The following is a 24,785-nucleotide window of genomic DNA, read 5'->3' on the forward strand; positions in this document are numbered from 1 at the left end:
CCCAAATTTTAGGTGGACTATTATTCTGTTTTATTGTTTAATTGAAACGTAGCTTTAAATGCATATTTTTTTTTATTACCAAGACATGTCTTTGGAGTTTAGGAATTAGGACATATGAAAATGTCAGGTTGAACTTCTTAGATTTCACTTTCACCTATATCGTCGACGGACGGATTTAGAAAACCAAACAATTGTAGTCCAAAAATAATGTAATATATGTCTTTCCAAACTTCTGCAGTCTATAGATTTTCATAATTTTTCAATTTTATCGAGAAGATTTTTTTTTTGAAACAATTTCATCTCCAACCATTTATTCCAAACTCAAACCTATTTTTTTAAGTTCTACTCCAACTATTTACTCCAAACTCAAATCTATTTTTTCAGTTCTGTCATGTCAAACAGTAATTCTACTCCAACCATTTACACCAAACTCATACTTAAATATTTTTCATCATTAACGTACTTTTTTTACTTTTTCAATCTTACCTAAATATTGATTTAAATTATATATCAACCTCACAACACTTTATCAATAACTTTTCAAACATAATTAAATAATTTAATACAATTGTTTATGTTATGAGGAGTATTATTTAATTTATTTTCCTATAATATTAAATATCATATCATAATTATACAAAATAAAGAATTAAGTACTATTAATTTATATAATTTAAAATGAATATTAAATAATTTTTGAGTAAATAGTAGTAATTGATAAAAAACCCGTCTATATCCTAAAACAAGTAATAAATAAATACTACATAAAATACACTTTCACTATTTTAAATCCAAATACTACTACATAACATAAACCTTCACTATTTTAAATCCATCTACTGTATCCTATCTACAAGAATTTTATTTATGACCGAGCCCATTATGCTAATTTAAACTGAAATATAATTTTGTCTCTCTACAGTAAATTTCGCCGCTCATTCTTCTGTATTTCGTTTCTCTCTGCATCTCAGAAAAATTTCTTCGCCAACTTCTTCAATCGTCAAGCATCTCCATAAATCAGGTAATTCCTAGCTTCTATTCCAAAATACATAATTATGAGAGATCCAATTGCAATTTTCAGAACTTCATAAAGTGAAATGCAGCATCTTTGGTGCATCACTGTTCAAAAACTGAAATTTGGGTAGGGATATGGAGTATGGTTGGAGGTGAATTCTACTCCAAATATGGGTTTTGCAGGATGGTTGGGGATGCCTTTACTCTCTATTCCTCTAATTTTCTTCCTCATTACTCTTCCATGGAGACGAAGCAGCCATAGTGTGGGGTCGGGGCGGAGCAGCCTGGGTCGACGGATTCTGGGAGCTTCTCAGAAGTACTCACGGACCAAGAACGAAGCTTTTTGGACCTCTAGAAACCAAAGAGGTAATCTGGCTAACTCTTCTTTCACTGAAGATGGAACCAATTTGCAATCCGCCACCTGTTTGTTAAAATGTCTATGAGAAAGTTCACATGCCACACCCACTATTTTTATGTGTGTTGATGCTGATAGAGCTTTAAAATTTCCTCACAGTGGAGTTATATTCGAAAAAATGTTTATGAAATGAGTGTTGAAGGCTAGTTAAACAGCCATGCTCGCCAAATCTCATCGACTGCTGAGAAAGTTTTCCCGTGCTGACTCCAACTTCTTGCTGCCTGTGACCAGTATTGGTAAAGCCGCTTCCACGCACTTGTTCATCTTTTGTGATATTATCCTTATATTACACCTTATTGCAAGTTGTTCCTATATGCTTTTTATGCTTTCATTCTTTTGTCTTCATGTCATACAAGTCTGGGAGGTTATGTGATGAATTTCGTATGAATCTTGTGTCAGGGAGCTCTCCTCGAATACTTCTTCCTGTTACGTTTTATTCAACCCAGGATCCAAATCAACTGCCTACTAAGTATTGTGAAGGTGGTGATGGAATTAGGAAAGTGCCACTGGCCAAGAATTTGGCTAACTTGTTGGAGGAGCCCTTAAACTCAACTGACAAAGCCGGGCTAGAGAGCTATCACGGTGATGAAAGATATGAAAAAATTGATCTGGCTAAGAATTTGGCATCCTTGGTTCAAGAATCTTTTGAAGTTTCCAACAAAGAACCAAAAGAAAAAACCCGTGTGGAGATCAAAAGGTTTCTTGAGATGCGAATAAAGAAGAAGGTGAAAGCACAGTACAGGAATGGGAAGTACCACGACCTCATGATGAAAGTGATTGCTGATCCGACCACTCTAAAAGATGCATATGATTGTATAAGGCTGACCTCTAATGTCGATTTGGCATCAGATGGTGACGACTTGCCGTTTTTGGCCATTGCGGAAGAACTAGCTGATGGAAACTTTGATGTTGGGGCCCATACGTATTCAATGCGGTCGAAAGGGCCAAAGGTCAAGAAAGAGGAACTTGTTTTACCAGAACTGAAATTAAGGGTTGTTCAAGAGGCCATTAGAATAGTCTTGGAAGTTGTTTACCGCCCTCACTTCTCTAGGATTTCGCACAGTCTTCGAAGTAATAGGGATCACTGGTCAGCGTTGAAGTATATCTGCAAAGAGATACCTGATCCGGACTGGTGGTTCACTTTGCCCATTAACAAAACTCTTGATGACTGCATCCTTCAAAAACTTCTGTCATCAATGGAGGACAAGATAGAAGATCCTGGTTTATGTGATATTATAAAGGAAATGTTTAAAGCCCGGGTGCTCAATGTAGAGTTTGGGTATTTTCCTAAAGGGCATGGTCTTCCACAAGAAGGGGTCCTTTCACCTATATTGATGAACATATATCTTGATCTCTTTGACCGTGAGGTATATAGGATGTCAATGCACTACGAGACTTTGCACACTCTTGGGTCTGAAGAACAGAAGTTGCACTCAAAGCTCCGTGGTTGGTTTAGGAAACAGATGAGTGGCAGTAGTTCGCAGCAACACGATTCTGGAAAGGACTCAGGGGTGAGGGTGCATTGCTGTCGCTTTATGGATGAGGTCTTTTTTGCCTTTTCCGGTTCCAAAGAAGTTGCGTTGACGTTCAAATCTGAAATTGAAGGGTTCTTAAAGGATTCACTATACTTGGAGGTAGATGATAAAGCTGATATTTTAGCATCCAATGATCCACGTGGTGTTAAATTTCTTGGTACTTTGATCAGAAGGCGCGTGAAAGAGACTCCTGCTTTACGAGCTGTTCACAAGTTGAAGGACAAAGTCAAGATATTTGCTGAACAGAAACAAGAGTCTTGGGATGCAGGAGCTCTCAGAATTGGGAAGAAGTGGCTGGCTCATGGACTCAAAAAGGTTAAAGAGTCAGAGATCAAACAATTAGCTGATAGTAGCTCCATTTTACATAAGATTTCCTGTTATCGTAGATCTGGGATGAAAACAGACCACTGGTACAAGGTGCTGCTGAAAATTTGGGTGCAACAGGTAAATGCTAAAAGTGTAGGGAATGAAGAAAAATTGTTAACTAAACTTGTTGTAGAACCAGCTCTTCCACAAGAACTAAGAGATGCTTACTTCGAGTTTCAGAAACGAGCTAAAGAATATGTTGATTCCGAGACATCTTCGACACTCGCACTTCTAAGTGGCTCAAATTCTTCACCCGAACCTCTTTTTGTAACAGAGACTGTTGTCCCACTAAACGTCTTATTGAAACGTCTTCATCGCTATGGATTGACTAATAGGGAGGGATATGGTCGGCCATGCTACGTGCTAATCTTACTGGATCACGATCAAATCATTGATTGGTTTACAGGGATACTCCACCGCTGGCTAAGATGGTACAGGGGGTGCAACAACTTTAATGAAGTGAAGCACTTAATCTGTGAACAGGTAAGAATGTCATGCATCCGAACACTAGCTGTGAAGTATAGGATTCACGAGTCAGATATAGAGAAGAAATTTGATTCAGAGCTGAGTAGAATCCCCTCAACCGAAGATATTGAACTTGAGGAAGCAATCACGGAACTGATTTCTCCGGAATATAACTTTGATGGCGCCTTAATGTATGGAATACAATACAGCGGCTTGTGTTCGTTGTCATTGGCTAGAATGGTGAGTGAGTCACGCCCTTGCTATTGTTTCGTCATAGGGTGCTCAGCCTCAGTGCCATGTGTTTATACTCTTCATGTAATGGAAAGACAAAAATTTCCAGCCTGGAAGACTGGATTTTCAAGTTGTATACATCCCAGCTTACACAGGAGAAGAATAGGATTGTGTAAAAAGCATGTGAAAGACTTGTTTCTTGGAAACATATCACTTCAATCAATAGGATTTGGTACTTGGAGGTGAATTCTGCTCTTTGAACATGTTGCTTCTATCCATCCATGTTGTTGAGATTGGAAAAAATTAGCTACTGCAAAAATATAGCTATGGAATCTTTTATTCAGTTTGCAGCAGCTAAGGTGGTAACTTAACTCTTCTATAGATTTTTCTTGATTTCAAAGTATATTAGTATTTCTGGCAAGAGAGAGAATAGTTGTATCGTATCAAAGTTTTCATAGTGAAAATACTTATTTACTTCCTTTTCAAATTCAACTGGTGCAGACAAGAGTAATGACATCTCAAGAATCTCTTAGATTATATAAATCGAAGTGAGTTTGTGCAAAGACAAATTAAATTATACTACCGATATTGACATTGTCTTTGTGGATATTTTTGTCTGTGACGTCTTGTGTCTGTTCTTAGGAGTAAGTATTATATGGTGGTTGAGGTTATTCAGCTATGGGTGTGATCAAATTGAATTTGTTGAGATCACTGTCAAACTTGATTCTTGTAATAATCTTATGTACGTCTATTATTGTGTTATATCATATGGTAAGATTTGGTTATGCAAATTTTATCTTATACAAGTTATATTATATACTGAGTTTTGAGTTTGAATTCACGAAAGTAAAGTCCCCCTTAAAGTAAGACATTAGAAACCCAACACGACACTAGCATATATTAATTGCATTAAACAAATGAGTCAAAACAAAAATAAGTTCAAACGTAGCAAATTTGATGTTACTTATCACCACAATAAGCACATAAACATTAAACAAATTTGTTGACAACGACTTAATGACTTTCTTTAAGGGTAATAGAAACACCAAGTTTGGACAAGATTAGCGTTAAAAGGCCGGTCATTATATTTTGGTGTATTACATTTTACAATAAAATATCATATGTTACTTTTGCACGCAGTGTGCAATCTTTTGAACTTGAATCTTACACCGCCTACATATGATTACTCTCCAAATTAACTTTCATTTAACCATTACAGATAAATTTCATATTTAGCTTCTAAAACTAGAATAATCATAATCCCACCAAAACGACAACGTTTGTGGTTTCTGAAGTTGCAATTATACTATATAATCATATAGGAGTATTTCCTACACCTTACAATACACCTTTTTACAGAGTGTAAAAGAAATGCATCCTCCGCCGTTGGCCGGTGGCGCCACCGCCGGATTCCCCACCTTACACCCCGAAATCATCGATTCCCACATTCTCAGCCGTTTGGACGGCCCAGCCCTGGCCTCCGTCGCCTGCTGCTCCTCCGCTCTCCGCCGTCACTCCTCCGACCACAGCCTATGGATGAGCATATGCCACTCAACTTGGCCGGCCACCGCCTCCCCGCGCCTCTCCCAACTCATCTCCACCTTCCCCGGCGGTGGCCCGCGTGCTTTCTTCTCTCACGCCTTCCCCCTCCTCTCCAAACTCCCCCTCACCCACCTTCCCTCATCCCCGCCGGAGATACTCTCCGCCGTCGACATACACTACGACGGCAAACTAATCTTCACCAAACTCCACTCCACCGACACCAGCAGCGACTGGTTCCGCTGCTCCCCGTTCCGTGCCGACCTTATAGAGCTCAAGGAAGCGGCCCCGGCCGCCGTCAAGAGCTCCGCCGGCGCCGGAAACGGCGGCATGCATGAAGGTGTAATGACGCTGAGCTGGATCGTGATCGATCCGGTGGGGCGGCGGGCGGCGAATCTGTCGTCGCACGAGCCGGTTTCCGTGCGGCGGCACTGGCTGACGGGGGACCTGGAGGTGCGGTTTGGCTCGGTCTTCTGCGGCGGCGATGGAGGTCACGTGATATGCGGGATAGTTGTCACGTGCGGCGGCGAGATGGATGTGAGAGACGTGAGGATGGAGATTGAGGATATGGATGGGAGGCATTTGAATGGGGAGGAGAGTTTGGTCATTTTGCAAGGGGCGTTGGAGGCCGAAAAGGGCACCGGGAAGAACAGGGCGGCCGAGGCGCGGCGGAGGTACGAAGAGTTTGAGGAGACGAAGAGAGAAAAAAGGGAGAGAGAGTTGAGAAGGGAGGGAGATTGGGATATCTTGTGTTTAGCTATTGTAGTATCCATTTATTTCTATTTTTGGTTTTATATTTTGTGATTTAGTGTTGTTCATAGATTAAATGGTCTGGACATATTGATGTGAATATTATGCAAACAAATGTGGTATAATTTGATTGAGTCACAATTACAATATTTGCGTAAGAACAATGAGACACCAAATTAACTAGGTGAGAAACAAAATAAAAATAAAAGGAAATTAACAAGAGAAAGCTCCATATACATGTAACAAGCAAATCCGAAATGTTGGTGAGATATCATATGATTAATGCTTCCTGAGAGCGACGGCGGAGATGACGACGAGGAAAATGATCAGCACCACCGTGATGAAGGAGGCGACGACGGCGCCGCTCACCCTCTGGCAGAAGTCATTGAACTGCTGGCAAATAGCGAGCCAATTGGCGTCCGAGTTGCCGTTGTGGGCCAGGTACACTATCGCGGCCGACGCACCCCCTGCTGACGTAGCCAGCGTAACTGCCAACTGCACCACTCAAAACAAACCTATCACCATCGCCGTCAGAGGGAGATAGAGAGAAAAAGAGAGCTTACTGTGTCGCAGATAATGAGTAGGAGACGCGCCCCGATAACAGCGGGGCGAGCAATGCACACGATGGAGAAAGGCACGGAAAGAATGAGGTAGCCCGTCACCACTGCCATGCCTATAACGAAGAATCTGAACCACACCAACAACATTATATCATTTTATTGTACAATTACAATATATATTGATCTACTATTAAAAAGTGTGATTCCGGAGCTAGAGACTGACGTGAAAGTAGGGAGATCGTCGTAGCTGGCTCGGAACTGGAAGAACTGTGTGAAGAAGGGAAGCGTCTCCTCGGTGGTCGCCATGGTGATGGTGGCCGCCATAGCTGCCGCCACTGCGCAGACCCGGAGGATGAGGTCGAACACAGCAGCACCCCTCTTGTATCCACCTGCCGCCTTGTTGTGGTGGACGGCAGCTGCAAGGAGAGGCGCTTTCCCTTTGCTTTCCCGGCTCGTGTTGCCCATTTCGATGGTAGCGGCCTCACTCTTCTCCATTGCTTTCACTGCTTGGAATGGATGGATTACTAATTAATTAAGATTAAGAGAGTTGTTTTTGTGATGCATTGCAAACAGGAAATGTGGCTTTATATACTGATTTCAATTGAAATTAGGGATGGGTTGATGAAGTGTAAAGATAATGGAGCAAGAAGAGTTGTTGCTTTACTTTCAGTTGAGGGAGAATATAAATTTCATCACTTTTTGAATTTGTCACTTGGAATATTTTGTTGGGGTAGAGGGGTTGACATTAGATTAAGGAGTAGATTGAATCGTGCAAATATATAATCATTTGTGTGAAACTTTACATATATCAGTTTGCCACTTTGGAATTAATTATGTTAAAAACTAACAAGTCAAAAGGGATTTATTTTAGAGATGTATGCATGGCTGATGTAAGAAATGGTCCAACCAATCACAAGTAAATGAGCACCTTCCCTAATCCACTAGGAGGCAATTTGTTATGTGTAATTAAGACAATCTTATAAAGTTATTTGACCATATAATCATATGGGAGAGAGAGAGAGAGAGTCAAATAAAATAGGCATGAAGCTGAAATAATTAAGTTTATATTATGTGGATTATAGTAAAGGTAAATAATTTTTAAATTAGGTAAAAAAAGTACAAGAGATTAGAGTGCAAAAGTTTGTACAATTAATCTGCTGCTTCTAACAATAAGGCAGCAATCTCCATCCACGTTCTGCAACTGCCTTAATCACTTCCGCAGCAGCCCTCTCCGTATCATCAAGTGGAGCATACTCCCATTTCTCACAAATCTGCACAAACCAGTTAGATTACCATTTCCTCAGTTATCAGTCAGTATTAGCGGATAAATCGGGATTAACGGGCAAAAAAAGAACTTCAAAGGAAGTAAGTAGTAGTTGCTTACATTTTCTGTACCGGTGAATGGTCGAACTGCTCCTCTGCTATGCAGGGTTCTGATAAAATGTGAAAACTTCCATGTACACCGCTCTGCTCCGATTACATACACTGGCTTCCTGCAGTGTCAATCCAGATATTGGGATAAAAAAGTTAGCTAAAACAATAATAAAGACTTCCAAAGGAGTAAGTTTCTACACAGCCACATACCCCGTGCTGCAAGCTTCACTCAACATGCTTACTGAATCAGCTGTAATTACAAAAGCATCTGCTAAAGCTAGATGTCCCATATGTGGATTTGGATCTGAACGATATCATATGATGCAATTTAGAATAGCTCTTGAAGAGGAATTTACTGATATTATTCATTAGAATGATCCGAGCCTTTATGTAGTAAAAGGTTTTCTTCAAAACTACAACAATTATACCTTCATAGATACTAATGTAGAAAAAGAACAATGGTAAACAAAAGCACCAAGCAAAGCCATATTGAAAAGAAACGTTTTCTCTGAGAGGAGAGCAAATCAGGGACAAAAAAAAGGAAAAGGGAAACAGAAAGAGAGAAGAATATTAATTCCACAGTCAAAGAACTACGAGAAGCCACCAGCCAATGTGAATACAGTGCTACGAGGTCTCCAATCTCTTTTACTCAATTTTAAGGAAATATATGACAGTCAGATGATAACGTCTGTCAAAATCTGATAAAAAACGTAAAGTGGTGACACAGAAAGAGAGATGATATTCAATTAAGTACCTTGACCGTTCCAAATGTATACTCTTGGATGGTTTGAGAATTCAGTTAAAATAATTTCAGATACCTGTTTGTTGCAGCCATGAAAAAGTAATTTAGCTTTAGATAGGTAATTACATAAATTCTGAAGAGAGTACGCACAATCTTGGGAGTTCGACGAGAAAACGATATTCTTATACTTCCACAAGTGGGAAGTACACTTTTTATTGAAGCTGTAAGCTGCATTGCAAGATCAGCACCATATCTGCAATGTCCTGTGGAAGCGAGAGATTCAAGAAACGGTTAATGACATTGAATTTTCCAATAGGAGGTTCCATGAAGATAAATGACGAACCTTATAGAAGTGAAAAGTGAAGAAGAAACATAGCAAGTTATTAGCAGATTAGCATGCAATGCAGCATACAAATGGTATTTATATGAATATGTTTCATGAGAATTGAGTTTAGATAGTAAGAAAAATAAGTTTGACTAATCGCCTAAAGAACCACTTAAAAACAAATATACGGCATTCAGAGGCAGTATGATGAAGGTAGCACATGAGAACTAACATAACACAGAAGCATTTTTGGATAAAAAAACTTTTAGCATTGAATAAAGCATCTTGGGATTGCATATTGTACATGCAACATATCATGCTCAGTTTGTATTTACTCTTCTGATTACATGTAAATGTGCCCGTACAATGTTGATATTATATGTGATGAGGTGCGAATGCTGACATCAAGGTAAGCACTAAGCGGTAATGGTTTGATCATTCCTACTAACACTCAAAAAATTTAAGGGTCCACAAAAAATAAATGCATAACCTACTTGTAGGGCCTCCAATGGAAACAACAAGTAAGGGCTTAGGCAAGAGTGCCATCTCATCATGCCACACAGAAGCTGCACTTCTCAAAGCATCAGAATCAGCCTGGTGTAGAGCTCCCACCGTAAGGACCTAAGAGTAACGTTTCAGCTATATAAAGCTTATAAATAATGTCAAATAATGGCTGACAACTGAAACTATTTTCAGATAAAGATTCGAGAGTTTCTGTGGCCAATGAAATCCCTTGACCAATGAAGGAGTAAACATACCACATGTTTATCAGGAGGCTTTCGAGGTGTCACCCACCTTCTTAGCAATAAAGGGATTTGTTCTCGTGCCTCAGGCGATAAGGGGTAATAATCATGCTGAGGTGTTATCACTAGATCAAATCTGTGTAGACGATACCTTGGATGTTGTATCTGAAAGCAAATAGCAAAACATATTAAATCCTGAAGGGTGATATTATGCTTCCCAACTAGCACAGGTTTACTAACCATACTCCACTTGCACATCAAAATAAAAAGGTTAAAACTTCACCTTGGTTGGTGAGAACCATGAAGATGTTGAACTAGTAAACTATCTCCATAGAGAGAGAGAGAGAGATGCAGTGAGAACAAGTCATTGGCAAAACCTAAAAATTTCTGCTTGTGAAGAGAAGAGACAACCAGAGGAGCTTATATAACTTGGTACACTTGGAGTCCGATCAATCAATGTAGTAACGCAATTTTCACGTATTATTTTCACTTTATAAGAACTACTATCTCAGGACCCATGGAAATTAAAGTTCCTTTAGATTTTAGCATTCCAAATATGATGTGATTCTAGTTCAGGTATCAAGACACATTTTGCGATTTGCAAAAAACATAATAGCTAGGATCATGTCAAAGGAATAAATACTTAACACAATAGCACCTCATCATACCTGAACAAGAAAGACATTGTCTGGAACCAACTTCTTGATGGAACTTGCTACAGTGATGGTATCATGACCTGATGCAACCACCAAGATGGGGCCGTCCCTAAGAGAAAGCAACTTGAGAACACACAGAAGCATTTCCCAGTTCTCTTATATGTATATCTCACCTTATAGTCATAAGCCTATAATTATGTTAACCTATATCGGCTAAACTATGAAACATGTCGATCAAGTTTCTTCATGTTCTTGATCACCAAGCATAACAAATGGATGACACTAATGCAAAGAGACATGCATCTAAGCTTCCTTCATAAATAGATATTGCTTCATATATTGTACCCAAGTTCCAAACTGAGTTACAAAGGTAGCACGATAACTTGTTCCAAGAGGTACTAAGTAAACTACATCAACAGAAAACAAAGATAAACCAAAGATATCTGGTGGGATACTAAAATACATTGCAAAAATGACAATTGAACATCTTTTGGCCTTTCGAAATAATCAATGCCTATCCAACAATATACATAAGATACGATTCAAAAGAACAATCAACTTCTTGAAAAAAGAAAAGGCACCTCTCAAATGTTTGCTGAGCAGCTCTGGCGATATGTCTTGCATCTGCCTCCAAAACTTCTGAGACAATACCATTAACAGAGGCACAATAAATTCATTCATGAACCCCCTGTCAGATGAAGATATACAAACAAAGTTACAGAGCTTATGAAATACCTCTCGGTTCAGCTGGAAAGGGCATCAATTTCTTAGATGGTTTTCCACGAATCCACTCAACAGCACCATCTAATTGTTTATGCACATTAATTGGCAACCAACGAAGTTTATCATTGATCCGGCCTCTCGGCCGATTAACACGCTGCAACAATTGGAGAATTTATGAGCAGACATTACAAGAAAATGAGTGAAATAACGCAAGCTAATTGGCCAAACTACGTAACACATTTCAGCAGCTGAATCGAGTTTCCGTTAATTGAGGATAAAATTTGCTTACATAGAGTGTGTATCTATCGGATAGACCCAGAGCTCGAAGCAAGCCGATGCACTGATTTTGGGCGCCGGCGACGCCGTTTCCGATCACAATGGCTGTGCTGATCACCCGCATTGAGTTAATTCATCGGAAAATTGATGGATTTTATTCAATCTAATTCAGGGTTTAGGGATTTTGGAAATAGACTTATGTTGAATAGTCCAAAATTATGAGACTAGACTTGACTAGACTTGATAAGGAGAAGATCATAGCACATAATTCCTCCGTCTCACAAAGATTGTCCCACTTCGACCGGGCACGAGTTTTAAGAAACGTAATGGAAAGTGAGTTGATAAAGTTAGTGGAATGTGGATCCTACTTTTATATATTAGTTTTATAATAAAATATGAGTATGAATGAGTTAGTGGAATATGAGGTCCACTACCAAAAATGGTAAAAGTGAGATGAGACAAACTTTGTGGGACGGACCGAAATGGAAAAATGGGACAATCTTTATGGAACGGAGGGAATAAGTAATAATGCTATGCACCATTATCTTACAACTAATCAACATACTTAAATCAAATATATTTATAAAATTCAATTTTAAATAATTTATTTGAAGATCTATTCAAAATGTGGTTCAATTTTAAAATTGGAAATAGCTAGCTAGCTAAGCTTAATTAAATGTCTAATATTACCACCACGGAAAAAATACAGTTGTTATTGTAGTACTAAGGCAATCGAACCACTTAGAGATTATATTCAAATAAAGATGAATTAATTAAGTTAAAATGAAATGTAAAACAATTAAATAAGTACAAAAGCATGCAATCAAATTATGGACACTCTTTCAATGAGTTCAACGGCAACTAATAGAATTAATGTTGGGAGTGTTATATTGCTGGGGATGCATTAAGATGACAACCCTTTTTATTGTAACACTATACCATTATTTTAAGTTATTGGATTTGAAAATCGTGTGCTTGTCATGCTGCCACGTGTAAAAACACGGAGGGGTAAAATAGGAAATTTCTAATTTTACGTTACCAGATTGCAGTGTTGTTCATTGAATATTGCAGTCTTACCACAACAATATTGCAGTTTACCACGACTGCAATATCTAATACAGTAGACCGCAAACCCGTGTTTTTTCACGAAACTTAATTCTAGGCATCCATAAACGAGATCTAACGGACTATATTGGTGGTATGGTGTTATCCTATCTATGGTGGCACCATAGTGCACCCCTATATTGCTAACCACAACTAAATAATATCTATTAAATATTCAAATTAAGAGCTTAGATCATTAATCCCTAAATGTCAATACGATCAACGAAAAATGTCAATAAGACCATATGATTAATTCCAAAAAATATCAATATGGGTATTAATGTCAATTAACTACATGTTTAGTTATAACTAACTTTTAAAAGAAATCCCAAAACTTTAAATTCATACAACATATATCAAATTAAAGATAATTTCATAAGGATTCCGAAGATATCCTACATGCATATGTTTCGACGTCAAAATTTTAAAAAAAAATTGAATTTTTTTTAATTTTTTCGTACAAGCAGAAATGTTTCTGTCAACATACTATATAAAATGTGTCAATATAATACATGTAGAATGTCAATATAAGGAATGGGTTAACATTCTTAAAGCATCGTGTTGACATTCTCAAAGCAGTGTGTTGATATTTTCCGAACACTATATTGACATTTTCATCCAAAACCTTAATTTGGAATTTTTTTTTATCTTTTTTGATTTAATTAATAAAAACGAAAATTACACATGACAAATTGTAGACCGCACGTTTTCTAAAATCATATGGCCTTGAATTAGTTGTAGTTAACAATTAAATGACGAGTTAGCAATTGATCACTCCCCTAGCAACTAACCTAGCTCTATCGGTAGGTTAATAATCCTACACCTACAAACAAACAACACATATTCAAAATTAATAGATAAAAGATCAAACAAACAACACATATTGAAAATTAATAGATAAAAGATCTAAATGATAAATTTTATACATTCGAGATTCCTACTCTTAATTAACAAGTAAGGATCCTAAATATTTATATCACATCTATGATATCGTCCAACTTCTAAGTGAAAGAGATAAGAAATTAGAATTAATTTTACATAAATTACACATTGAAGATTAATTAAGTCAATATTGATTATGATAGTTGTCCTAATAAATATTCTGATGAGCTATAATTAAGTGAAAATACAAGATTAGGTTTAGCATGTCCAAGTTTACTTGGATCACTAGCCAATCCCATCAAAGTCAAATAAAAATCAATTGAAATGTGACATTTAATTTTCCTTCGATTGACTTGAGGTCAATCAAATTCTTTTTGCAGTAGTGTTGTTTGAATAATAGTCATATTACAGAAACTTTAATCCAAGAGTCATATCACATATTCACATTTAGCATGAACCCTATAAATCAAACCATTTTGAACCGAGGAAATTGGCCAGTTCGGTCATGAACCGGCCTGCCGGTTGAACTGTCCGTGTCAAGTCTAAACAATGATCACATATAAAAAATTTATAATCTCACAAATTGAAACATAATGATAATCTTCGCACTACCATAAAAAACCTGCACTGCATGTCATAATATGTAGTACTATATTCATTGATAATATATGTAAAAACACATGAAAAGAGAATCCAGACATGATTATTCCAACACTTGATTAATAAGTAGAGCAATCCCCAACCACCTAATTTGTTCTTCGCAAGAACATTAATTAACCGCGTTGCTTATAAATAATGTTACTGCTAAATATGTAAGATTCTGCTAGTACTAAGTATATCACAATATTAGAAGTTAATCTCTTTTGCCAGATCTTTCATATGCCAAAGTAGTTAAGCCACATGCCTATTTCCCAATCTTCTAAGGGTTCAATTTCGGTTGCCATATCCAAATCAACTTCATTTTCCACACCTGAATTCTGCTGATCATCAGTTGTCATCACAACCTCATCACTACTTCGATGGTGGTGGTGCAACGCCACCGGCCGCCTATCAAACGCCCTCGGAAATTTGGATCTCTTGTAAATTCGGCACAAACTGAGCTCTTCCTTCAGCTTAATTTTCATGACAAGTAATTCATATAAACATTCAAATCAATTAATCATTATCAAATACTCACATTATAAAGCCCTAGAAACAGACCTGAGGAATAGCAGCAGCAGAAGATTGATCATAGAGTTTATACTCGTTCATTTTCCAGCTAGTTTTAGACCCGTGGGGAGCTCGGCCCTCGTAAAATACCATGGTTTTTTTCCTTCCAATTCGGATATTTTGACAAGTATAAACATCACAAGGAGAGCCAGTAGCTTTCCAGTATCCAGTCTCGGTTAGGCGATTAGGTCTTCCTCCGCGGGCTTCCCTTTCTTGCATCGCGGTGAAGAAGAACCACTGATCTCCGTCGCCACGACACACTTCTCCAGCAAATTCTGCTCAACAGCACCCAATTATAAACTTCACACTTAAATAATTTACATGAAAAATTAAAAGGTTAGTTACAAGAATGGAAAATAAATAAAAATTGATGTTAATTAGTACGTGGTAGCTCCCAAGGGTTGTAGTCGTAGATAGGGAGGATTGGTATAACCCTATCAATAGCCGGTGTGGGGCCATTCAGCTTCTTTGGGAGATAATAAGAGAGCAGCTCTTCCTCAGTGGGATAGAACCTAAAACCTACAACCACTTCTTCATCATCCATATTACTTGTTTATATTTATTTATAAGTATATATATATATATATATGTATCTATCAATCAAAAACACATGATGCATTCATTCAATTGAGGAGATATAAGAGGCAATGAATGACATGTTAAAAACTCATTTTTTAGGGTACATTTATAGGGAGAGATTTCCATTTTCTGCATTAAGAAAGACTGAGATTAGTTTTAATTTGAAGTGAAAAAGTTTTCAAAGTTGCAAGCTGGCAAGCGATTCCTTTTGTGTTTCCTTATTCAACATACTTAGAAGAATTATACTCCCCAACAACGATTAATTGTCATGAGTTTGTTCGGTTCAGATTTTAAGAAATGTAGTTGAAAATTGATTCAAAAAAAGGTGACTATTACTTTTATTAATTTTATAATAAAATGTGAGTGAAATATGTTTGTGTAATGTGAGGTCCATAAATAAAAATAATAAAAAAGTAAATGAGATAATTAATTGTGGAGGGATGAAAAGGAAGTTGTGTCTTTTAATTGTGGATGGGGGAGTAATAGTCAAGATACATAGTTTATTTATTTATTTACATAAAGTGTATAAAAGGGATATGCCGTGCACATTACTGCATGATATAATACCATCTCCATTAAGCTAGTTAGTGGTAAACTGGTAACTAAAACTGTGGGTTCAATATTTTAGGCATGTCAAGTGTTTAATAAACAACCATTAATTTGGTTTTGTTTTGTGTTTTTTTATCAGTTATCCACACTTTGCGATGGAATTAAAATTGGATAGTTCGACGATTCTAATTATCATGAAATTATTTTTCAACGCATTCCATACAACCAGGATATTGCCTCCGCCTGATTCAATGGTTTGATTATGTTTTTTTAAATACATATTTAATGGTATACTAAAAGTAGTAACTCTCACATCTAATAACTTTCTCTTATACACGCAGTCAACTTTTCTAACAACACTAGTTTTTTAAATAAGAAACATGGATTAATTAGTCATTAAAGTGAAGCTCTTTAGATGTAACTAATTTTAAAATAAGAAGTATGTACAGTTGAATTTTAATTTCCTAAGTAAAAGTCTTTAAGCAAAGGAAAAAAGAAGATATTCCTTTAGAATACTATGATTCACTATGATGATCGATAGTAATCACGAAACTTCTCCTAGATTTCGTGTCTGCCTAATTCCACAAATAGGTAGAAACACCCCACAGTCCCACACGGTCTGACTGCATAATAAATTAATTGTTAGGGTCTTCTTTATTAGTAATAAAACTGATTGCATGCAAGATTGTTTTTAGGTCTTTTTGCTAATATTCTGCATGGTTTAATAAAGTTATTAGGTGGTTGTAATTGGGAGGAGAGTGTATTTAGCGTGTGGATAATATAATACTTAATTTCTTTGGTAAATAAATTGTAAACATTGGAGCAATATATAAAGTGTTATTCCCTCCGTCCCATAAAAATAAGGACATTTTCCTTTTGCGTCTCTTCCATAAAATATCTCATTTCCATTTATGAAAAGTTTTCACAAATTCATTACTCATATACATCAATTTATTTACAACTTATATCACTAGATTCCTCCATTAAACACTGCTACAATAGTAGCGAGGGTTCCAATAAATCCACTTACACTATTTCAACTACCTTTCTTCTCATCTCTCTTACTTTACCAATTATATATTAATTCTCGTGTCATCTCAAATGTCCTTATTTTTTTGGAATGAATGAGGTATTGGTAACTAAATCACGAACTATGATAAAATTTTGGTATATCTGGATGAACTTAAAACTTGGTTTAAAAAATGAGCTTGGACGCAATAGCTAATTTCCCACAAAATTAGTTTTTGGCCACATTTTGAATTCTGAAGAATTACTCCCTATATCCTTAAAAATAACAACTTTTGAAATGGTACATACTTTAATTTATAATTGGTAAAATAAGACAAAAATAGAAAGAAAAATTGGTTGAAGTATATTTAGTGGATAACGGGTCCCACCATTAGAGAGAACAAAAATTTCTTGAAATAGAAAGTGCAAAATTTTAAGGAACAGACCAAAGTGAAAAAAATTGAAACACTTTAGGTGGTGTTTGGTTCGTCAGACAAAATAGTAAGATAAAATATGGAATAAATTAAGATGGATTTTGTCTAGGATTAAATTAGTATTCGATTTTGTATTATTGTTCGGTTGCCCATAGATTATGTATAAAATACTTTCAGTAAGGTGTTTGGCAATTAAGATTAATTATATATTTCTTTTAATTTTAAAAAAAGATCAAACATAAATTTAACATATTTTGCCAATGATAATATTTAAGCTATTAATTTATTTCTTACACTTAATTAAGCAAATGATAATGATTAATCCGACCAATGGATTAAAGAGAAAAGAAAAGCATGGGGTGAGAATAGACTGAGAAAGAGAGAAGAGACTGCAAAGGACGAGGCTGAAGAGAAAAAAAGACAGATTAAAATTGTTGCAGGGGTAGGGCTATGAGTCTCGGGCTTTTAGTTAGTCATGGATCATATGAAAATTGAATCTAAAAAGTCGAACTATTTATTATTATTAAAGGCAGATTAGGATTAAATCTTAAGTTTATTATGACAAGCAAACAAGCACGTATTATGTTAAGGGTCCGTTTGGTGACCCCTGTTTGGACGTAATAGACGACAAATCTATGCAATTCTCATGGTTCGGTGACCATTTGTTAACTCTGCATAGCCCGTCACTTTGCAGCCGGCCCGCACTGTTTGAGCCATTTATCGTCTAATAGAAATCACGGAAGCCAGCCAATATTTGAAATCGGGTCCGCTACAGTTAACTAGATTTGGAGACAAAATTCCAAATTTGTCCCTGAAATATTCGAAACAATCCCAGACCACAAATTCACTCTCATTTGTTCAACACGCCTTCTCTCTCTTCCACTCTCACTCTCTCTCTCTCTCTTCCACTCCCACACTCTCTCTCTATCTCGTTCTATCTCTCCGTCTTCCCAACACAAGAGCATTTGCGCCGGAGAGTAGATCAAAGTCGGTGATGACACCGTACCGAAATGCTACCAGACCTGTGTAAAACTTGTCGTTTCTCCTCTGAATCTCGTATCGAGCGCACGAAATACTTCGCAATTTGTTCGTCTTCTTCATTGTTTGTGTCTCTATTATTACCGTTTGCTAATTCACTCAATTTCCTCAGATCTGTGTTGATCCGACCGTGTGTGGAGCCGGCAAATGAGCAATATCAACCGCATCTGCCGTGAGTAGGTATCCCGCTTTAAACCATGATTTGATTTTTATATTGGGTGGCTTAAATGTTATGGTTGTGTATACCGATTTTTCATTAGAACCAGTCAACAATTCTGTTGTATTTTGGGTGAATTCCCCTTTCCTCGTATGTTTTTTCTTTTAGTTGGATCTGTGCTTTTGAATTCCGTGAATATGTTAAAGTCGATTTAGTTCCGGCGAACCAGATCGACGGTTTGACGAAAGTAAGTTTTTAAATTTATGCGTTGTCCCGATTGTCGTCTTTGCGTTTTGTTCCTTTCGTGCAATTTGCAGTTTTTTGATAAAGCGTGTGTCTTGGTAATGTTTTGGTTAATTTGTAAACATTTTTTGTCTGCCTGGTGTTGGTATAGATGAGGAAATCACGTAGTAAATCTGCTTTGGTGTGCATCATGGTGGAGAATATAACGCAACAGTTGTGTTTATTAACCACATCTTTAATTCATCGTTATCTGAAATGTAAAGGCCGGAAGAAGCGGCTCCGTATTCTGGAGAACGCTCGGCGTTACAGTGTGCTTAATAAGCTTCCTATCCAAGTGAAGCATATGGATCGGCTTATTAAGCTCACTGACTACGACTGCCTCGCCAACCTACGAATGAACCAGAACACTTTCGGTCGCCTATGTCGTGTTCTTTCCATTCGTTCTGGTCTAACAACTGGAAAGTGTGTTGGTGTCGAAGAACAAGTTGCGATGTTCGTGCTCGTCTTAGCGCATCATCAGAAGAATCGCGTTGTGAAGTTCCAGTTTTGGCGGTCGGGATCCACCATGTCGCATTACGTGAACAAAGTCTTGGGGGCTGTATTGAGTCTACACGATATATTGCTTTCCAAGCTGGATGCGGTGACATAAGGCTATTTGGACTACCGTTGGAAATGGTTCCAGGTGTGACGAGTGGTTGAATGTATGACTTTGTGATTCCAGATATTCAAATAACTCGGCTTGTTGCGTTCATAATGCCAGAGATGTCTTGGTGCTCTTGATGGTACCCATATAAACGTGTTAGTGAGCAGTACGGACAAGCCACGATATCGAACGCGTAAAGGCCAAATAGCAACGAATACTTTGGCGGTTTGTGATAGGAACATACAATTTGTGTTCGTCCTACCAGGGTGGGAGGGATCAGCCGGAGATTCCCGTTCGCCATTGCGTACTACCTCTGAGACGAGCCGGAGTACTGTGCCCTATTGCAGCTCTTGTGCCGAGTAACGCCGGATGACAATGACCTTGGGGAAGTGCCTGATCCATTTAACCGCCCATAGATTTGTTAATTTCGTGAATTTGGGTTGCATTTTGGGCGAGAGTGGCTATGGTATTGTATTTGCTGGCTTCCCTTACGCGACAAACACTTTGTTTAGTTTTTGTGATGTCGTATTAATTATGGTGTCTGTATACTTTCTCAACTCCCTTTGTCGTTCACTAGCGAACATCTGCTATGTTGGTTTTTGTTAGTATGGGGGATGATAGGCATCGTCGCCGTTTGATGTGCGTATTATTTTGATAACACGTTATGCAACAATTTCTTGTTAAACATAATCCAAAAATATCATTGTCGTCGAAGGATGCCTACGAGATGCACCACAACCGCATCACGACGTATGTGTATGCAGTTTGCATGATTAGATGTCGTCTAGGTATTACTAATGTATCACGTTACATGAAATGTGCATGCATACATCTCATATTTGTGGTACATAAGCTTTGTTTAATGTGGATATTAACGTTTTTCGGTCATTTCATGCTATGCAACCAACCACCACACAAGTGGGCGGGTTGGGAACCGCGTTCGAATGACTAGACAAGTAAGATTTGAGAGATTTGGTAGATATTGAAAATCATGACCCATATATCTAGTTCGGTCGAGGGATGTAGTAGGGAATAAATGTAGATATCGATTTTACAGCTCAAATATGAAGCTAGGTGTACATTGTGAAGTGTGATGACATGTAATGTTGACTATTGTGGTGCTAAGTACATAAATCAACAAGCATTATGGTAATTGGGCCTCGAACATCGACGGAGTGCTCATTGATACCATGATTCGGCTGAAGGAAGAAGTTGAGTGGATTGGAGAAGATTTCCCAACGTATTTGATGGCCCAAGTTGCGCGAGAGCTACGTGATAAGTGTGGCCTATCATTTACCGAACCTTCAATCATCATCCGCATTAGCTTTCTCTCCGTCCGTCGCAAAACTTTCCACGATATCATAACCACCTGATAAGGCTAATTTCATGCATTGGTTATAAGGTTAAATTCTGCGATTTCACAGGTCTAACAAACCTTTGTGAGCCAGGTGTGTAGAGAAAATGCCAACCCCAGGAGGATTACAGAGATCGCATGGTGAAGGAAGCTGGCAAGGAAAATTGAGCAGAAGGATGAAGAGCCACTAGACTGAGGAGCATCGATTGGAGGGCAAAATAGGAATCACAAGAACAGTCTAGAAGCTCTATCCACTATAAAAAGGAGCACACAATCCACATGAAGATATACTTGATCATCACTTTTCCAGCTCCTAGCTTAGTTTTTTTTCTACTTTTTCTACACACTCACTTGGGGGAAAGTTGAGGGGGGTTCTCGTTTCATCGGAAGTTTGGGTGCAACACCGTCTCTACGGAGGCGAAGAAACAATTATCTTTAATTTTCTGTCTACTTTTGGTACTCGCCGAGTCCTCGCTGTTCGAGGCTCGACTTTGGTGTTGTTTCTATCGTTGGATATCTCGTATTTTGCAATGGATATGTCTGTTTATGTTTTTTTTATCTTATTGTGTTGTTTTGGGTTTGATTTGCTGATCTTTGTTGGTTGATCTGAGTTTGAAGTTGTTTTATAAGAAATCTGTTGTTGATCGGTTAAATCTACGTAGATCAGTGAGGATCGGAGATGGTAATGGTGTTTGGTTGTTGTGGATGGCTTGGATCCGGAGTGGATTAAGCGTCCCGTGGTTGGATCTGCTTGTTTGTGTTTCATTTAGTTGTTTAAATTCTGTATTCTCGTTTTACCTCGTCTAGTAGCCGTAGATTTGCCTTAGTTTTAACTGTTCTTCGATTTTGTCGCTTTTAATTCCGTCTACTTTGCTTTGATCTTCGTTCTTGCTCTGTTTTAACTGGTTGTTTCATGATAAATGTTGGAGAAGATGATGTCGCTGTTAGTTAGTCCTTTAGTTAGTTATTTTGCAGCTTTTCAATCGTACTCTACCTTTTCAGAAAATGGTCCCCACATTCAGTTGCTTTCCCAGGTCTAGGTTAATTTAGGAAATTGTTCGTTCGATCTAGCAATTGTCTCGCTCTATTTCCCTTAATATGCATGTTTTTAAGTTTCTGCCTAGATCTAGCTGTTAGAGTAGCATATTTCAATTACCAAGTCTAGGAATTAAAGCTCAACCCTAAAATTGCGTGGCAGCAGCCAACAAAAAAAATATATAGCCCCCGAGTCTTTGAACATGTTTATTTGCGCATTCATCTCTGTAGATTCGATCCCTACTTCCACGTACTAGTTTTCCTAGCTAAAGTGGGTTGAGGGTTTTTGAAGAGGGAGTTAAGGAAATGATTGTGTGCCCGACGACATGTAGGTCAAGGTTCTCTGAGGTCCTAGACCCAGTGTCTAGCGGATTTCCTGGACCGAGGGTTTTCTTCATTATTTTTAAGAACACGCTTTCGCTAACCATCATTAGCTTCTAAACAAGTACCATCTCTTCACCACCAAAGGAACGTATTGGGACAAGGTTGATAACTTTGTATACGCGGTCGATTCAATTTGGAAGACTATAATGCAGGTAATACAAAAACCCGATATCTTTGTTTTTGTCTTGTTTGATGTCGTTACACACCACTTTTACATGTTGAACTCTGTGGAATATGCGTAAACCAACCCATTTGCCGCGACTTACTACTACCATAGAGAAGCCGAATACAACCGTCTTCGTAAACTCTTCGGGGCAGGAGACAACGTGGAAGAGACAACCATAAGTGTGATTGAGATATCAAGTTCAGGAGGCACTGTTGGTCTATCAGAGGATGACATGGAGGTGGATACTGACGAAGAAGAGGTCAAATCGTTGGCTTTCCCGACCAGGGTAGGCGTACGTCGTAAGCTTTTTCCTGAGGAAGGGGTCGCCAATCCGTCTCAAATTGCTCCCGCAAGTGAACCGAAGCTGACGAGTAGAAACGTCCGCTCAAGGTTTGAGACCAATGTTTTCAAATTGCGGCTATGGCGGGGATATGGCGCTATAGCATATTAGTTTTTAATGAAAACGCCATCGCCACAACGATACATGGCATTTTTCTGTGGCGGCCGCCATGCCCGCCACGGTCGTGGCGCCACCATATCCCGCCATGGCGGTATTTTAGGCCAATTTTGACTTTTTTTGTGCTAATTTTGACTTTTTAATGGGGCTTTTTACTTTTCAATTGAATTTTGCATAGGCCCAAAACTAAACCAATCCACCCCAACAATTCTAACCCATTTAATATTTAATTAAAATGAAAAACTAAACCCTAATTCAACCAACGGCTACTCCTTCCACAATCTGCCGCCCAGCCACTCGCCGCCGCCACCACCTCTAGCAGCCCAGCACCCTACAGCCCCTCATATTCACAATCTGCCTCCTAAACCCCACACATCCCCACTCAGCCACCGCCCAGCCACTTGCCGCCGCCACCCCCGCGCCGCCTACAGCAGCCCAACACCTTCCAGCAACAGCAGGCCTCCAGCGACCAGCAATCAGCTCCTTCCGGCAAGGTGTTTTTCTATTTTGTGGTTCTATTATATGCTTTACCCATTCTATAATGTATAAAAACTTAAAAAGTAATGATATCATCAGCTAGTTGTGTGATAAACAAGAGCATGTCAACATTCTGGATTTTGTTTACTAATTATGTTTATTTGCAAGAATGTCTCATGGAGAAGAAGCTTCAACAGCTGCCACTAGTGGAAAATTTTCAAATAGAACTGATCCGTGGTGAAAGTATTGTTCTTCCGTTGATGAAAAGTTGACTAATAAAGTCAAATGCAACTTTTGCAACAAAGAGATGAACGGGGGCATCACAAGAGCAAAAGAGCATCTGATGGGCAGGAAAGGAAAGGTTGCCGCATGTCCTAGTTGTCCGAAACAGGTGCGAGATGAGCTTTGGGATCACTTCCAATCCAAAAAAAATTTGGAAGCTCAGATTTTTCGAAGTATACAGAGTTTGTTTCTAGGTGGTACTGGTAGTACGAGTGTCAATGCAGATGAAGATGCAACAGTAGTGAGTGGGTCGATGGATGCGTTTATGAAAAGGTCTGCAGCTGCAAGTGCTGGAAAACTAAGCAAAGAGAATATGAGGTAACAGAATGTGAAAGAATCTCTTGATAAAAAAGCTGTAGCGCTAGTCCATCAGGATATTGCTCGGTTTTGGTATCAAGCAGGCTTGTCGTTCATCGCGATTCGGTTGCCATGCTTTGAAGTTATGGTTAAATCAATTGGAGAATTTGGCAAGCATTTGCCAGTTCCGAGCTATCACGACACCATAGTTCCTCTTTGCACAAAGAGATGGAACGTACTGAAGCATTATTGGAGAAAAAGAAGAAGGTATGGACGGAGGTTGATTGCTCGATTATGTCGGATGGATGGTCTGATCGAAAACAGAGGAGTATTATTAACTTTTTAGTTAATTCTCCTAGTGGATCGGTATTTCTTAGATCTATTGATGCATCTGGCATTGTGAAGACAGGAGAAAAAATATTTGAGATGCTTGACTCTGTGGTTGACGAAATTGGCGAAGAAAATGTTGTCCAAGTAGTAACAGACAACATGAGTAATTATGTTGCAGCCGGGAAGTGGTTGATGGCAAAGAGATAGCATCTTTATTGGACTCCATGTGCGGCACACTGTATAGACCTAATGCTCGAAGATATTGGTAAGATTGTCGTGATTAAGAATACAATTAAAAGGAGTGTTAGTCTTGTTGGCTATATTTATAGTCATGGTTTCACCTTACACTTGTTAAGGACTACCACAAACAAGAAGGAGTTAGTGAGGCCGGCCATCACTCGATTTGCTACGCCCTATCTATCATTGTAAAGGCTTCAAGAGGA

At 38.3% G+C, this 24,785-nt stretch overlaps 5 protein-coding genes across 11 annotated transcripts; 2 read left to right on the forward strand and 3 right to left on the reverse strand.

Annotated features, from left to right (window-relative positions):
• Nucleotides 1-895: 895 nt before the first annotated feature.
• On the forward strand, nucleotides 896-4,548 carry LOC125202581 (nuclear intron maturase 4, mitochondrial-like). Of its 6 annotated transcripts, none has more exons than XM_048101005.1 (4): nucleotides 896-1,021; nucleotides 1,104-1,380; nucleotides 1,529-1,665; nucleotides 1,829-4,548. In XM_048101005.1, the coding sequence occupies exons 3-4, from the start codon at nucleotides 1,587-1,589 to the stop codon at nucleotides 4,270-4,272; spliced, it is 2,523 nt and encodes an 840-aa protein (XP_047956962.1). In that variant the 5' UTR covers nucleotides 896-1,021; nucleotides 1,104-1,380; nucleotides 1,529-1,586; the 3' UTR covers nucleotides 4,273-4,548. The 6 variants fall into 6 exon arrangements, with proteins under 6 accessions (XP_047956962.1, XP_047956964.1, XP_047956963.1 ...); XM_048101007.1 differs by having other exon boundaries at nucleotides 1,271-1,380; XM_048101006.1 differs by having other exon boundaries at nucleotides 905-1,021; nucleotides 1,094-1,380.
• Nucleotides 4,549-5,326: 778 nt separating this feature from the next.
• LOC125217996 (probable F-box protein At2g36090) lies at nucleotides 5,327-6,434 on the forward strand. The gene has a single exon (XM_048119586.1). It carries the CDS (start codon nucleotides 5,398-5,400, stop codon nucleotides 6,367-6,369), a length of 972 nt encoding a protein of 323 aa, XP_047975543.1. The 5' UTR covers nucleotides 5,327-5,397; the 3' UTR covers nucleotides 6,370-6,434.
• LOC125218002 (casparian strip membrane protein 1-like) lies at nucleotides 6,412-7,427 on the reverse strand. Its single transcript, XM_048119596.1, has 3 exons — nucleotides 7,099-7,427; nucleotides 6,879-7,002; nucleotides 6,412-6,810 (listed from the first exon to the last, which is right to left on the reverse strand). Exons 1-3 carry the CDS (start codon nucleotides 7,368-7,370, stop codon nucleotides 6,595-6,597), a joined length of 612 nt encoding a protein of 203 aa, XP_047975553.1. The 5' UTR covers nucleotides 7,371-7,427; the 3' UTR covers nucleotides 6,412-6,594.
• A 490-nt stretch (nucleotides 7,428-7,917) lies between these two features.
• LOC125210600 (mitochondrial fission protein ELM1-like) lies at nucleotides 7,918-11,909 on the reverse strand. Of its 2 annotated transcripts, none has more exons than XM_048110150.1 (11): nucleotides 11,728-11,909; nucleotides 11,451-11,592; nucleotides 11,297-11,351; nucleotides 10,728-10,824; nucleotides 10,075-10,224; nucleotides 9,811-9,937; nucleotides 9,142-9,254; nucleotides 9,004-9,067; nucleotides 8,460-8,553; nucleotides 8,260-8,368; nucleotides 7,918-8,146 (listed from the first exon to the last, which is right to left on the reverse strand). In XM_048110150.1, the coding sequence occupies exons 1-11, from the start codon at nucleotides 11,836-11,838 to the stop codon at nucleotides 8,039-8,041; spliced, it is 1,170 nt and encodes a 389-aa protein (XP_047966107.1). In that variant the 5' UTR covers nucleotides 11,839-11,909; the 3' UTR covers nucleotides 7,918-8,038. The 2 variants fall into 2 exon arrangements, with proteins under 2 accessions (XP_047966107.1, XP_047966099.1); XM_048110142.1 differs by having other exon boundaries at nucleotides 11,297-11,354.
• A 2,516-nt stretch (nucleotides 11,910-14,425) lies between these two features.
• On the reverse strand, nucleotides 14,426-15,453 carry LOC125221613 (NAC domain-containing protein 90-like). The gene is made up of 3 exons (XM_048123814.1): nucleotides 15,294-15,453; nucleotides 14,901-15,184; nucleotides 14,426-14,812 (listed from the first exon to the last, which is right to left on the reverse strand). Exons 1-3 carry the CDS (start codon nucleotides 15,451-15,453, stop codon nucleotides 14,576-14,578), a joined length of 681 nt encoding a protein of 226 aa, XP_047979771.1. The 3' UTR covers nucleotides 14,426-14,575.
• Nucleotides 15,454-24,785: the final 9,332 nt, after the last annotated feature.

Source organism: Salvia hispanica, chromosome 1 (genome assembly GCF_023119035.1).
Source record: "Salvia hispanica cultivar TCC Black 2014 chromosome 1, UniMelb_Shisp_WGS_1.0, whole genome shotgun sequence".
NCBI lineage: Eukaryota > Viridiplantae > Streptophyta > Magnoliopsida > Lamiales > Lamiaceae > Salvia > Salvia hispanica.